The 15,085-nt window shown below is 41.9% G+C and overlaps 1 protein-coding gene across 2 annotated transcripts in view; it reads right to left on the reverse strand.

The window, feature by feature from the left end:
- The window catches only part of ANO6 (anoctamin 6), a 200,745-nt gene extending 186,406 nt beyond the window's left edge, over positions 1-14,339 (reverse strand). Inside the window, exon 1 of one of the 2 annotated variants that reach the window (XM_079938006.1) lies at positions 13,803-14,339. In XM_079938006.1, the coding sequence (XP_079794132.1) occupies positions 13,803-13,875 (73 nt within the window). In that variant the 5' untranslated portion in view covers positions 13,876-14,339. The remainder of the gene's footprint in view (positions 1-13,802) is intronic. The other variant, XM_079938007.1, reaches the window with a different exon arrangement.
- Positions 14,340-15,085: the final 746 nt, after the last annotated feature.

Consider the following 15,085-nt stretch of genomic DNA (forward strand, 5'->3'; position numbering starts at 1 on the left):
TCGCCCCCACCGTCCGTGGAAAAACTGTCTTCCACGAAACCGGTCCCTGGTGCCAAAAAGGTTAGGGACCGCGGCTTCAAAGAGCCCTTTCGAAACCCACCCCTCCCACTTGCAAAGCCTTTCACTCACTCATCTTCTAACGGCTGCAATAAAAATACGGCAGGAATCATGAAGAACATGAACAGAAACTTCTACTATTCTGTCATCAAAAATCAAGTATGATTTTATATGGTTACTGTATTTCCCTGTCCAATCAATTTTTAAGCTACAGGAAAAGCTTTATACAGCATTTATATTGGATTAAAGTATTTGTGATTATTTCTATAAAACACAGGACAAAAGACCCTTAGTCTAATCTTTTTTATATACCACTCCTACAAGAAAATGAGCTTTAAGTTATTTAAGTATTTCTCTATACTGCACATTTCCAGGAGATTAAATGAGAGACAATCTGTACTATGTCTGAATCTCTCCCATTTAATCTGCAGTAATGAATTACACTAAAATATGTATCTATAAACATCTCTAATAAGACCAAAAAGGAGGTAAATTCAATCACTGCTTTATATTTGAGGAGAGATACGTAGAAAAATAAAATGCTTTATTCCAGATGGTCACGACTGGGTTAATACTAAGAAAGTGGTGCTTTTAAAAGTTCAGAATGCATGGTCAAGGTGACTCCTATGTACAATAAATTCATTTAGACTTCAGAAAGCTACAAAGCAATGTGTCACCATAATTATTTTATTATCCAAATAATCTCTTACTACTTGTGGACAAATAAAGTAACAAATAAATCAACACGGTATACAGAAGCCACAGACGATGGATTTTCTACATATGTTTGCAAAATATTGATTAATATATACATTTCTATTCTAGCTGCAGATTAAAAGTCAGTAGTCACAATCAGCTTTTTTCAAAGGTTTGTGAAATACTGTAACCTTATTGTATAAAATTTAAAATTCTGAAGGGAACCTTTCTCCATCTCCTTTCAACTTCACATGTGAAAACTCATAAAGCTTAATAAAACAAACGACAGGGACACACACTAGCTCTATTAGAAGTCTGACAATCAACCTTATGTAGTCGGCCTATTCACGGCATTTATCGCTTTTTTGAAATAATTAAAACGTGAACCTGATGTCTTCTAGGTTCTGTCACAGCTGGGTTAGGAGCGTCTTGCCTGTGCGTTCACCTTAGCTAATTTCCCTCTCCTAAGGCAGGTGAGACCCCTCTCCCCATCATACACAGTCTCTGCCATTTCCAAAGACAGTCAGCCTGACCCAGGGGAGATCCAGGATGAGGCTGCAGAGGCGGCCTGGGGGGAAGGAGGCCTGGAAGCAAACGCCTGGACTAAGCCCAGTGCAGGAACCAAGAGGCAGGTCACCTGCCAGAGGATGTGGTAACCAAGGCATATGTGGAAGCAGACCAGCATGCTCGTTCAGAAACGCCACTGGCATCAGGAAGGGAAGGAAAAAGCTCAGAGTGGTTCTCTACTTTTTGGATTCTCAGCATATTTTCAAATACTGGAAATTTTGACCAGGGTACTTTTCTTAAAGCTGTACGTGCACAAGATTAGGAAAATATCTTTTTTCCATATTGAAGAACGGGGAAGGAAGGTCTCCAGCCACAGTCATCAGCACTCGCAGCTGAGTACCAGCCTGGGTCAGTTACCCCGATGCTCAACTAGGTCCCTTCCCAGCACTGGGGAACTGCTTTTGAATAGAACTGTTTACTGCCAGGCGCAGATTTCCTCCTTGCCCAGGAGGTGGTTTGCCCACATTCCAGTAAACACTTGATCTTTCTTAGGTGCCGGGCTGAAGTTAAGTCTCCTATCTCTTACTGCAGGAAACTGTATCCCACTCTTACTCAGCCCCACTTATAGCAGCCAGCACGGCATGACTAATGAAATGGACTGGAAAGAAATACAGCCTGATGGCAATTTAGGGTCCAAGATTTACGGTACCACTGGTAAGCACAGCTAAAGAAAGGAACAGAGGCACAGCTCACGTTATTAAATCTGGGGACACGGGCAGGCCATGATTACGGTCTGCTCCTGGCGAGGGACAGGGGGCACCACATAGGGGGAGGAAGGACTTCACTTCCCAGGCATGAGAGCTATCAGGAGACACTGATGGGACTAAGACAGGACCTGAAGAACTAGGGATACTGATGTTCTAGGCATGTTTCTGAGAAAGGAGTTTAGGCAACTGGAGAAAAAAAGGACAAGCCAACTTACCTGAACTGAACCACAAACACAAGGTTGATGCTGCACTGATACTAAAGGCTGAATTATAAAATCCTGCTTGCCTGGAGTCAGAATTGGTTCCAGAGACTGCTGAGTGGCTGAGCCAGGAGGTGGGAATCAAGGGGGTGGGGGCCAGGTGGGGGGACTGTGAAGGCTGGAATCCAGGCAGAGTCTAACAGCCTGCTTTAACCCAAGCAGTGGGGATGACTAATAGTGGAAACCAGGCTCAAGAAATCATGAGTCACTCTTAAAGGAAACCAACGTCAGTGGCAATAACTTCTCTGGGAGCTTGCAACACATGTGCTAGAACAAATATTTTGGAATCGAGTATCTTGCACCGACACTGACTCGCTCCTTCATTTTGGATAGGTCACCGTTACTGTTTTTGTTCTCAGAGCTCTTCAATTACCGAATGAGGCTAATAATATCTGTTTAGAATATTTTTACCAGTTAAAAAAAAAATCAGTAAGAACTGACCTTTTGGAAAAATGAATTATTATCACACTTGAACTCCTTACACTGGAGGAAAGAGCCCACAAACGGTCCACTCTGGACGAGTACACTCATCAGTAAAATCATCAGCAGACCAGTGCCCAGAATGAATGTGCTGTTTGGTTTCACACCACAGCAGGCAGTTAAAATCTGAATTTCTATAAAGTGAGATACGAGTTAATTTTCCTCATACATTCCCTTCCAACTTAAAGGGAACATCTGCCAATTTCCTATTACAGGCAAGGCATTGTATGAGCTTCTAAAAAGATTACAAAGCACAAAAATAACTAAGACCAAAAAGTACTTGACTTTAGAGTAAAAATAGAATTAAAAGGTTAAGTATTGTTAGTTTGCTCCTTATCCGAGATGTAATATGTTAAGACGTAATTCAAAATATTTTTCCAGATATTCTTATAGTTAAAAATATACTAGACTGCTATTGATACCCACAACATGGATGAATCTCCAAAAATATTATGTCAAGTGAAAGAAGCCAGCTACACAAGACTATATTCTCTGATTCCATTTATATGAAGTTTAAGAACAGGTGAAACCAATTTATGGTAGTAGATGTCATTAAGTGTTTGCCTGGATTGGGGGGTGGTGACAGCCTGAAATGAAAGGACTATGAAAATGTCCTCTGTCTTATTTTGGGTGGGTGGTTACAGAATTGTCAAAATTTACTAAACTGAACTGTGCATTTTATAGTATGTAAAATATGCCTTTTACATGTTAAAAAATAACACTGGACTAAATAAACATTACTAGAATGGAGGGTTCAGATAAAAGCATGGCAAAGGGTTAATGGTAGGATCTCTTATACTTGATCTCAATGGCATTTATAAGGAAAACAGGCTCCATCTGAAAGGAATTAGTTGTAATGGATATAACAATAAGTTGAACAATACAGTCATATTGCCTGCTAGATTTCAGTCATGTATGAAAAGATCCTAACACAGAAAAATAACAGGATTTTTTAAGAGTAAATGGAAACAATTTGCATCTGCTTCTTTCTGTCCTATCAACTGAAAACAAAAGAAGTTTTAACTTGCATCTTCCATATTACTCTAATACCAGGGTACTGGCTACTCACAGTGAAGGAATTCTGGAGAGTGTTTCTCTATTTTTTTAATTTTCTTTTCAATATTTTTTTATTGAAGTATAGTTGATTTACCCTGTTGTATTCATTTCTGCTGTACAGCAAAGTGATTCAGTTACACATATATATACAGTCTTTTTTTATATTCCTTTCCACAGTTTATCACAGGATATTGAATACAGTTCTCTGTGCTATACAGTAGGACCTTATTGTTTAGAGAGTGTTTCTCTAGTATTAGGATTTCTCAAGGGGAGAAATTCTTGAGGGAGCACCTCAGGGTCTCTGTGGGGCTTTTCCACCATCACACAAATTCTGATTCATGCTTCAGGGCCTTGGTTATGACTCTCAGCCAAAGTCGGTCACTTCCAAACAGGAATGAGTCACACCCCACAGCGACCTGTGCAGGAAGACCAGAGAAGCAGCTCCCGGCTGAGAATCTAGAAAAGGCATTCTTATTAGCTCCCCGCCCCGTTCAAGTCAGGAGAGGAAAGGATGGAGCACAGGAACAAGAGGTACCTACCCCATCTACCCATCCTCCTCTGACAGCTCAGGGAAAACGCACAGAATTGCTTGCACCCAACCTCACCTTCTCCTTCAACTTCAGTTAGAAGATTATGCTACACTGAGCTACAAAGACAGACAGAAAGGAACTGGGAGTGACCCACGAGGTTTTGCTGCTTTCCAATGCAGTGCTGACATTTTAGCCCATCTACCAAGGAAAGGAGAGGCACAGAACCGGAAGTACAGCAGTAATGCTACTTGCTCAACTTCGCAAGGTGCGTTAACAGCTACTAAAATCAATACAAAGAAAGTTCCTGCGTGGAGGAACTTCCCCCAGTACAGCTGAAGTTGTGAGCCTGAAAACACGTGCGGCGTTTTACAGGTTAATCTAATGTACATCTTGAGCCTTCTTGTAGACCTGCTTTTTAAAGGTTATAGTCTAAGTCCATGCTATTTTTAGAATTATGAGAAAAACAGCTGTACTTGTCAGCCATCCCCCAGGGAGGGCCCAGCCCCCTGAACCGGCTTTGGATACACCCCACTTCTGTCCTCGGCTGTGTTATCCTGGTTCTGTCTCTTTTTTCACAATCTTTACATATAATTTGCTGGTGATCGGTGGGCATGTTTGTCTTCCCTGCCAGCATGGCTACTCGTCGAGGGCAGAGGCCGTTTCTTCTGTCTTGTGTATTAAATTCCTAGTGCCCAGCACAATGCCTGGCACAGAGAAGGTGCTAAACTGACATTAGGTAAATGAATGGATTTCCACATGCATTTTTGGGTTTTATTTGATCACTTATTAGAATATAAGCTCCACCGATAGATGCGATCTTCTCTCCCTGGTTCTATCCTCAGACCTTGAATAGCACATGACCTATAGGAAGTCTTCAGAAAATATTTACTCAATTAATAAAGATTGTGAGATAAGATCAAGCCAGTGCTCTGAGCTAAATGAAATCTCTATGTACATGACTTTTTAAAAAAGCAATAGACCTGATTTAGGAAGGCCACTGCTAGCAATTCCATGATCAGCTTGCAAAGGGATTTCTGTGTGTGTGCCAAAGTCAGTCAGTATGGTGACTGAACCCTTCAAAGTAAGTATTTTGGAGTAGAAAACAAGCCACTAGCCACAGTTTAGGCAACTGTAACCCTCAGGAAAACCATGATTACCCCATTGCTCAAAAGCCATTTGCTGTGTTGCTCACCCTTAGAGTGGAGGGCAAAGCCTGTTAGAAATGTTCACGTCTCCTCTGTGATTTGTAAGCTGCAATATGCCTGTTATAGAAGCATGTACCCAGTGAGTACTAAATACTACCTAAATTTAAATGGAGGCAGGAAATATGAGACAATCTGGCATCTTGTGGATGAAGGATAGGCTGAAACCCAGGGGACAACAGGAACTGCAGTTCTAAGTGCAGTTAACTGAAGGATGTAACTCTGGCTTTTACTGAAAAGTCACTTCTAGGAAAGCCTTACTTATGAAGCAAATAACCTTAAACTCTACTGTATTTGGGGATTAAAAAGAGCCTTCTTCCTTTGCTTTTGCTCTCACCTACCCAAATGGAATGGAATGTCTAACTTTTCTTAGGTCTGATGCTGCTAGAGGGGGCCTGGCAGTGTTTAATTTCTAACAAACTGATGTAGGCTGAATCATTCCCAAACTTCAAGCTTACAAAATGAGAAACATTATTTCATATACCTATTTTGCAAATTAGGTATGGATTATTTTTTTTATATCACTAAATTCAAAACAATTCAAACCATAAGGGTAGCAATTTCTCTGTGTGTTCATGTCTTCTGTTCTATCATTTTGATCCGTATCACATCCGTCTCTTTTAACAGGTTTCACTTCAAACTTTTCAATAAAACTCAATGAACAGACATTTTAGTCTTGTAGGCAAATTAAGCATTTTAGAATTTTCCCATTTAAAAGAACTGACCATTCACATAAGCAAAATTACATATTTATTTAAAACTACATATTTTATTAAGTTTATTTCATTGAAAGTTCACATGATCAATATCAACTTTACCCTTTAGACTTTGATAAAAGATACTTTCAAAATCTTAAATTTGCTAGATTAAGAAATGCTATTTCTCACACATTTTCTTTAGTGTAAAGGCTATCAAAGTATCATTTAAATTTCATTATATCTTTATCCTATATTCTCTTACCTTTCTTACTAAAATTATATATATTCAAAGGGATGATACAATTCTATTGTGAAATCCATCTACTGGAAAATCCAACTTAGCTTACGCCAGTCACTTACATTTCTCCATTTTTAGTTGCTTTATCAGGACTGTCACTATTATTTATTGGCCTATTATGTGCCTGGAACTGTTCCTCATCCTTTTATATGTTAACTTTAAACTTTATAACAATTCCATAAAGCATCATTACCCTTTCTGTATTATTATCTCTACTACACTTTTCTAATATGGAAACCAAGGCTCCAAAGTTTTATGAACCTGTCCAAGGGTTGATCTGTATCCAAAGGCCTACCTTTCCAATCATAGCACAGAGCTCTTCAATAGTCAATATCTTTCATTCATCTACTCATTCATTCAACAAAATTGTATTGATCGCCTATGCTGTGCCAGGCATTAAGCTGCTCACTGAGATGATAGCCTCAAGATGCTCACAGTTCAATGAAAACGACAAAAAATGACAGCTATATAAGTGGAAGAATGGTAAAACTGCTAATAAAAAGCAAAAGAGATACGTCTGAGTTAAAATATAGGTAAAAGCAGCTATCTATAATACTAACGTTAGCTCATAATTATGGAGGGCTTTTAGTGTATCAGGCACCACAATCCTGCAAAGTAAGCTTTTTAAAATCGTCATTTTTAACACAATCACCTTTGAAGTAGGTTCTAATATTAGCTCCATTTTACAGAGGAGGAGAAAGTTATGTTAATCACTCAAGGTCACACCATTAGTGAATGTCTGGACTAGAATTTGAACTTATACCTGTCTAAAACGTAAGTTTAAGTAGTGGTGCCCTCCACCTCTGCAGACCCAGGCTAAGTGTCGGACAAAAGTACTGAGTCAGAGGCAAGATAACAGACTCAACTGGGGAGAAGGAGCTGACGTGGATAAATAAAAAGGACCACAGGCCAGCAGAGTGGCCCCTTTCTCCCTCACCACAGATATTCGTAGTCGAACAGGACGCAGGTCCACATCCTTGGCCAAGGTGAGGCTGTCTGTAACAGACGGTGGAAATGATCTTCCAACACAGGGAAGAGTCATCCTTCTCTTTTGCCTCCAGTATAAGTACCTCTAATGAAATTCAGGTTTTCATCTGCAAATCCAAACCTCAAGAAAAGATCATTTTCACCTGATCCCTAATACCTACACTTATCCAGGGCTTTGTTGGGGGGGGGGGGAAATCCCTGGGGCCTCGCCTCTCCTTCTTCCCTCCAGATCCAAGCGGATGTCGATTCCCAAGGCATCCATCCCCCAGCCCTCTGAGAGAGGGGTTTGAGTATGCCGAGGCAACAAGGGGCTGAGAAGGTCCCCTCTGAGAAAGGCAGGATAATCTCCAATTCTAGAAGACATTAAGAGGACGAGCGGCCAAGACTGACAGTGCCTGCATATGTACAATGATCAGAAATTGGGAAAGGGGTGGTGGGAAGGATGTCAAAGTCAAGTCAAAGGTTTTTAACACCAGGTCAACAATCTCCCTTCACTGCCTTGTGACTTCCCTCTCTCCACGGAATGGGGAACACTATGAAAGATCCTCCATGTTTCCACAATTCAGTAGTGACAATGGAGAATCTCATCATCAATCGTTCTCTCCTCAGTTCTCCTGTGATATTCTAAAGGCTCAATTTGTAATAAAAGCTATTCACTTCTTACTTAAAAAAAGTCTTCTTCCTCACTTCTTATGCATTCAGTTACATGGTGACACATGGGGGCATACATACTTGGTAAGAACTGCCTGACAGCAATTGGGAGGATAGGATAAGCCACATGTGCTACCAATGGAAATACAATCCCTACATTTATAAGCCATTTATTGGGAGCCAAGTGTCAGCTGTCGGAACCTTTTGCTAAGATTCCCTGAAAGAGATTCCCCCTGAAATAGGTTTCCCGGAATCTGAATAACACTGTCATTCTGTCAGATCAGTAAGAGTATAGGAAAGCACACTCAGTGATTATCTCTTTGCAGAAACCACATGCTATTCTTCAACTCTTTTATCTTTAAGTACATGTGTCTGCAGCACAGCCACGGTCATGATCACCCTTAACCTGACACTTAGTGGACAGTTCCTGCATGCATAATATGACACAGAACAACACAAAACCAGGCAAGGACTTAGAGCTCTCCAAGGTTAAGAGTAACAGTTCCATATGTATAGCTGATTCACTTTGTTATACAGCAGAAGCTAACACACTATTGTAAAGCAATTATACTCCAATAAAGATGTTTAAAAAAAAAAAGAGTAGCAGTTCCCATGACTGCTTTTAAATAAAAAAATTCATTATGATGGTGATATTGTAACTGCCACTCAGGTCGTGTGAGTGAAAAGGCCCCACACCCCCCATTGTACATGCCTTCTTGCATCCTCCTAGCAACCCCACATGGCTGAAAAGACAGGCTGAGAAGCCAAGAAGCTTGCCCCAGGTGATAGATTCTAGGTGCCAAAGCCAACCGCTAATTGAGGTCTTCTGACTGCAGGCCTGTCTCCTTCCCTCCTCACAGTTCTCCATCAGCACAGCCTTCACAGGCTCTTTCTTCCTTTTTGTTTTTCAAATGTCCTCTTTAGGGATTAACTTTCCCCAAAGAAACCAAGAAACTCAGTCTTTAAAATCTACTTTCCCTAAGTAGCATCTAAGATCAGTGAGCTTACACTGTTTCTTCACTATTTGTATTACTTAGAAACAAAGGTGGGTTTTATTTGTTGGTTTTTCTTTTGTTTCTTTAGAAAAAAGTATCTTATGTTTTACACAGATTGAGCATTCAGGAATTGTTTAATAAGTAACAGTAGAAGGAAATAAAATGATACAACAAATGAACGCAATTGTTTAAAATCATAATATAAATTATAATAAAACACTGAAAATAATGTTAAGGGTCTGAGTTTTATACGTGGGGAGGGTGTATTTTTTTTTTTAATTTAGTGGGGAATAATTTTTCTTAAAAACGTTGCAGAAATCAGAAAAAAAAATTTTTTAATGCTTAAGTCTGTGTCTATGGGATGCCACAAGAAAAATCTAACCATCACCCTGTCTGTGCAAAGCCAAAGACTATTTTTCAAACGTCTAGATAGAATGTCTGAAGAATCATAAAAAAATCAATTATGTAAACACAATCTTAGTTTATATAAAACAAGCTTTATAAACAAGCCTGTAATTTGCATAATTGTACTTTGTGAAAGAACATCTATTTACATGACTTTGACCTTTGGCTAAAGTTCTGCCAAAGTTAAAATAAAAATTATAGAAAAGAGAATTTTAATGACTAATATCCTTTCTTCCCCCAATTTCAAGTATTTGTATTTTTAAATAATGTAGGAAATAGTAGAGTTTCAATGTCTCAGATTGAAAGCATTAAATATAAAAGCAACATCTGGACTTCACAAAAGAATATATTTTCTTTCATTTGTATTTTTGGCTGCTGAATAACTTACTGCAGCAAGTTCTTTCAATTAGTATTCAGACATGTAGCCAGGGCAGTAATAAGACCACGGCAGAGAAAGTTGCCTATTAACCCTTCAACTTGTCTTCTGTGCAAACGTTCTATCTGATTTGGGGTTGAATAGTATTTGGATTGCTCTTTGGTACATGTCCAAAATATTCTATTGTTGACATTTTCACCTAGTATTTAAACTGGCTGCTCCTTGGGATGGCTGCTAAATAATTTTAGTTGCCTTTAAAAAAGCAAGACAAAACTAAAAGAAAAGCAATAATGGCATAAGACAATCACTTGACCGTATTAAATTCTCACAACCTCTACATTTACATATGAGTTACCAATCAGTCAAGAAGTACGTTTCCTTGGTTGAAGGTGATTGGAAATGATGTTTTTCTGTTCTAAAAATCGTGATTTTTGCACAGACCCAGCCCTGAATGATTTGTATCAAAAGCAGATCAAGCAGCTTAAATCTTATAGCAAACAAAGCTTCCTGTTACAATCTAAAAAACAATCCCTTAACAAATGTTTGGGACTATGTGAAAAGCATTACTATACGTAGGCTGTAGCATACAAAGGGAAATAAGATAGCACTTCTCCCCCTAAGACTATACGTTTTAAGATTTACTGAATTGACTGGAATACAAAACACAAACTGATATGTATGATAACATAAGAAAACCTTAAGTATTAGCTAGAGTCGAAACTTCTATAAAATACAATGATTTTAATCTAACTTGCTACAAATAACGCTTTGAGAGTTCAAGACCATCCTTTAACTTAAAGCCTGACTGTGGAATTCTTAACAGTATAGTATAATCTTCCCCCAAGAATGTCAGAATTTAAATAATATCTCTGAGGGAAATCTTCACAGGAGCTTTTAGTGTAAATTCCTTGGTTTCTAAGAGGAAAAAACACAAATATACAGCAATCAACATACGTGACTGTTACAACTCCTTGAGGAAAAAAAAGGGGTGGGGGGCATGTGTGTAGAACTCTTTTCCTCTTTTAGACCTCTGTTTGTGTCAGATCCAAAGAATAATGAGACTTGTAAGATGAGACTGGGGAACATTTTGGAAAGCAATTATTTGACTTGAGAGTCAGAACATGGAAGCTAAATTGTGACTGTGGATTTGAAACTGAAAATAATAAAAGGTTTATGCAACAGGGTAAGACTGACTGTGTTCAAAGAGAATGACTTTAAGAATAGTTTGCTTTGTTTTTAGCTGTCATACCCTGGTAAAGAATACATACATATACATACACACACACACACACACACACACACACACACACACACACACCCCCCATTTACACTTGTCATAGCAAATAAGGCAAGGGCAGCATCAAGGGTGATTTGTTGAGAAATCAGGGAACATTTAGGAATGCTCAGGACACTCTACTGTTCTAGCTCCTTCCCTCACCTATCTGGTTATTCGTCCAGGGCTGGCATAGGCACTGCCTCTGTAGAGCCATCCTGGATTCCCCTAAGCAAGGTTACATGTTTTATCCTTGGTACCACCACTGACCCTGGTACACATCTTGATTACAGTACAGCATTAATCACAGATGACTGCAATTATCTATTCATATATCTGCTTCCTTCCTAGATAGTGAGGTTCCAGAGGTCAGGGACCACAGAACCTAGAAGAGTTCCTGGAAGAGTATGTACAATCAACGTTTTTATAGCAGATGACTGTGGGCATCTCCAGGTGCCAAAGAAGAGAACTCCATGAGGGCCATAAAAACCACTAAGCATTATGTTTATTATTCATTTATTTATTTAATTAAATAAATTTACTTAATTAAATAATTTAATTTATTTGTTTAATTATTCAAAGTAATTCATTTATTCTTTCTTTCAACAATGATTTGCTTGGCTTCCACTGAATATCAAGCACCATTCCAAGCATGCTGAAAAGGGCATCAGTATGCACAGGTCTTGCAAGTCAGAAAACCTGGGTTTGAATCTTAATAAGCTGTGTGAGAAGCTAGGCAGTTCTCTCTCCTATAAAAAAGAATACTACTATTTGCTCCCTCCATAAGAATGGACACCTAATAAACTGTTCTCAAGTGAATGAAAGGTAATGCTAAACCATGGAGTATAATCCCTTCTATTAAATTTGTTTTTGGATTTAAACGAGCAGTGCCCACAATAGCCAAGATATGGAAAGACGTTAATTGTCTGTCTACAGATGAATGGACAGAGATGATGTGTCATATATATATATATGTAATGGAATATTATTCAGCCATGAGAAAGAAGGAAATCCTGTCATTTGCAACAACAAGCAAATGGAACTTGAGGGCATTATGTTAAGTGAAATAAGGCAGAGAAAGACAAATACTGTATGATATCACTTATATGTGAAATATAAAAAAGGTGAACTCACAGAAACAGTAGAATGTGGGGGGGGGGGGCGGGGGAGGTGAGGAGATACTGGTCAAAGGGTACACTTCCAGTTAGAAGATGAATAAGTTCCAGGGATCTATTTCCAGCAGAGTGATTAGAGTTCATAATACTGTATCTTATACTTTCAGAGAAGATCTTAAATGTTCTCGCCACAAAAAATTAAGTGACACAATTAAGTGACGTTGCAGAGGTGTTGGCTAACTCTATGGTGGTAATCATTTTGCAACTTATAAATGTGTCAAATCAAGACGTTGTACACCTTAAACTTACACATTGTTATATGTCAATTATATCTCAATAGAGCTGGAAAAACCAGAAAAATAAATGAGCAGAACCTAAAACGTGAACGAAAAACCACATCTATCTCCTAAAATGACTTCTAAAGTTATTAGAGAAGAAGGTATTAGAGAAGCATATATTAGAGAAAAGTATTAGCACATGAGCAGGAACTGTTACGTTTTTAAAACTGATTTGGCGTCCAGGAAACTGAGTCGGAGTCTGCCTAGTAATTTAACTGCTCGTCTTCCGGACGGACCCAATATGCCATCATTCCCTGGCAGTGTTCTCTTTAGGGACCAGATTTTCTCCCCACTGCTCCAATTGCTTTCGCCTTCCTCACCTCCTCCCACTCCGTTTGTTTGTTTAACTCTTAAACAGCTCTCCCTCCGTTCTGTCCACTCTTTCTAAGCACTTTTAACCAGAAATGGGGCACCGGGGCCCTCTGAACGGGTAGGAAATGCCTTGCGGTCCACCCAGACTAAGGGCTTCCTCCTCCCATCCGTTCCCCCGCGGGCGCTGCTGATGGAAAAAGGATCCCGGCCCGCGCCCAGCGGCCACAAATTAGTTCCCGGGCCGCCCCACCCAGGCCCAACCCTCCGTCCCAGAGCCACGCCGTTTGCTTTCACCTTAAGGAGGATTCAGGCGGGTCACACCCCTGCTCTCCCAACCCGGGCGCGCTCCCCGAACCCCGCCCACGGGCTCGCCGCCCACGCCTGTTCGAGCCGGAGAAAATGACCCAAAAGTTGTTTTTCTGAGTCAAGACTTCCGCGCTCGGGGCCGTCCCCGTATCTACCGTGACTACAGGGGCCGCGTCCCTCGCCCGTCCGGAAACTGACCTAGGGGCCGATGCGTACCCCACGCCTCCCCGGCTTTCCCGGGGGCCGCCCGCTCGCCCGGCGGTCAGCGGCGCGAGGCAGCCGCACTGCGGCCCGGGGCGTGCGGCGCGGGCTTCCCCCCACCCCTACGGCCCCCCGCACCCGAGCTCCTCTGAGCGGCCGAGGGTCCCCGCCAACTTCCATTCCCGAGGGCGCGGCGCCCACGCGCAGTCCCCGACTTCTCCCGCTTTGGCTCGGGCTTTCGGGAGCGGACGCGGGGCCCGGCGTCAGCTCACCCCCGGAACCCGCGGCTCACCGATATCCCCATCGTCGTCGTCGTCCTCCTCCAGCTCCATTTCTAGCAGACCGTCCCTGGTCATCATTTGCATGGCTCCCCCCGGAGGCGGCTCGGAACTTGGCGCGAAGTTGGGGTCTTTCGGGGTCCGGAACGACGGCGCTCGGGCGAGGCCGGCGCCCGGGCGGGGACGGCGGGGCGCGTCTCGCTCCCGGCTCAGGGGCCGCTGTACTCAGCCCGCGCTCGGGGAAGCCGAGCCCAAGCGGCCGCCGACCCGAGCCTTAGAGCCCAAGGCAGCCTCTGGCCACCGGAGCCGGGCCCGGCCACTGAGCATGCCCAGTGAGCGCCGAGGCTCGCTGAGGAATGATTGAACTTCCCCCGGTTTATAGGCTCTCAGAAGGAAGTCGGGAGCAGAGAGGGAGTAGCCGGCGCCCGCGTTGTGCACGCGACTGAACTCGCCGCAGGGGGAGGCGAGAGCACGCGAGGGTGGGAGTGGGCAGGGTTCCCCCGAACGTTGCCTCCAAACGAGGCAGCTTTCTGTTCCAAGGTCATATATGGGCACGTCTGGAGCCTCGCTCTCTTTGACATATGTTACGAGAGAGGGGGGAAACGCTGCTGGAGCTCCCAGGCAGGACCCTGAAGGAGAGCGCGTTTGCATGGTGTTTAAAGACGAAGTGGGGGCCAATGGAGGATGTTGTTAAAGTATCAATTACTCTGACTCCAATTGGGGGAACGTGTATTCTGTAGGGGAATGGGGAGGGGGCAATTACAGAGGAGGTCAAACTCGTAGATGAGAAACAACTGAAAAAAGACCAAGAGAGCGAGACCTAAAGAAACACGTTCACAAAAGGCAGGAGGATTTCCGCCTCAAGTGAGGTTAGGAGGCTGGAGAAGCGTCACCTACCCCCGCCCGCAGGAGCGCGCATAGGGAGTGGTCGGAAGATGATCACTGAGCGTGCAGCGTATGCGGACCTTGAAAACTTCATCCTCGGTATCACAAAGGCAAAAGAAGTGAAGACCTCCACTATGGGTTAGGTATAAATTATTATAAAGCACTGTGAAAAAACGTCAGAACCAGAGGAAACAAAGTACTGAAATAAAGTTGAGGCAGAGAGTATAAGAACACAATGCTGGAGGCCAGAGGGAACAGTAAGACAAATACAAAGGGATTTCTGCTTTGAAGATACATGGGGTAGTTTGAACTGCGGCTTCCTGGGATTGTGCATCCGCAGAACTTTTTTCAAAGAAGCTGGTGAAATCAGATGGGTCCATTTTGACTTCTCAAAAGGGCTAGAAGGTGTATT

The sequence above is a fragment of the Stenella coeruleoalba genome, assembly GCF_951394435.1.
Source record: "Stenella coeruleoalba genome assembly, chromosome: 11".
NCBI classification, from domain to species: domain Eukaryota; kingdom Metazoa; phylum Chordata; class Mammalia; order Artiodactyla; family Delphinidae; genus Stenella; species Stenella coeruleoalba.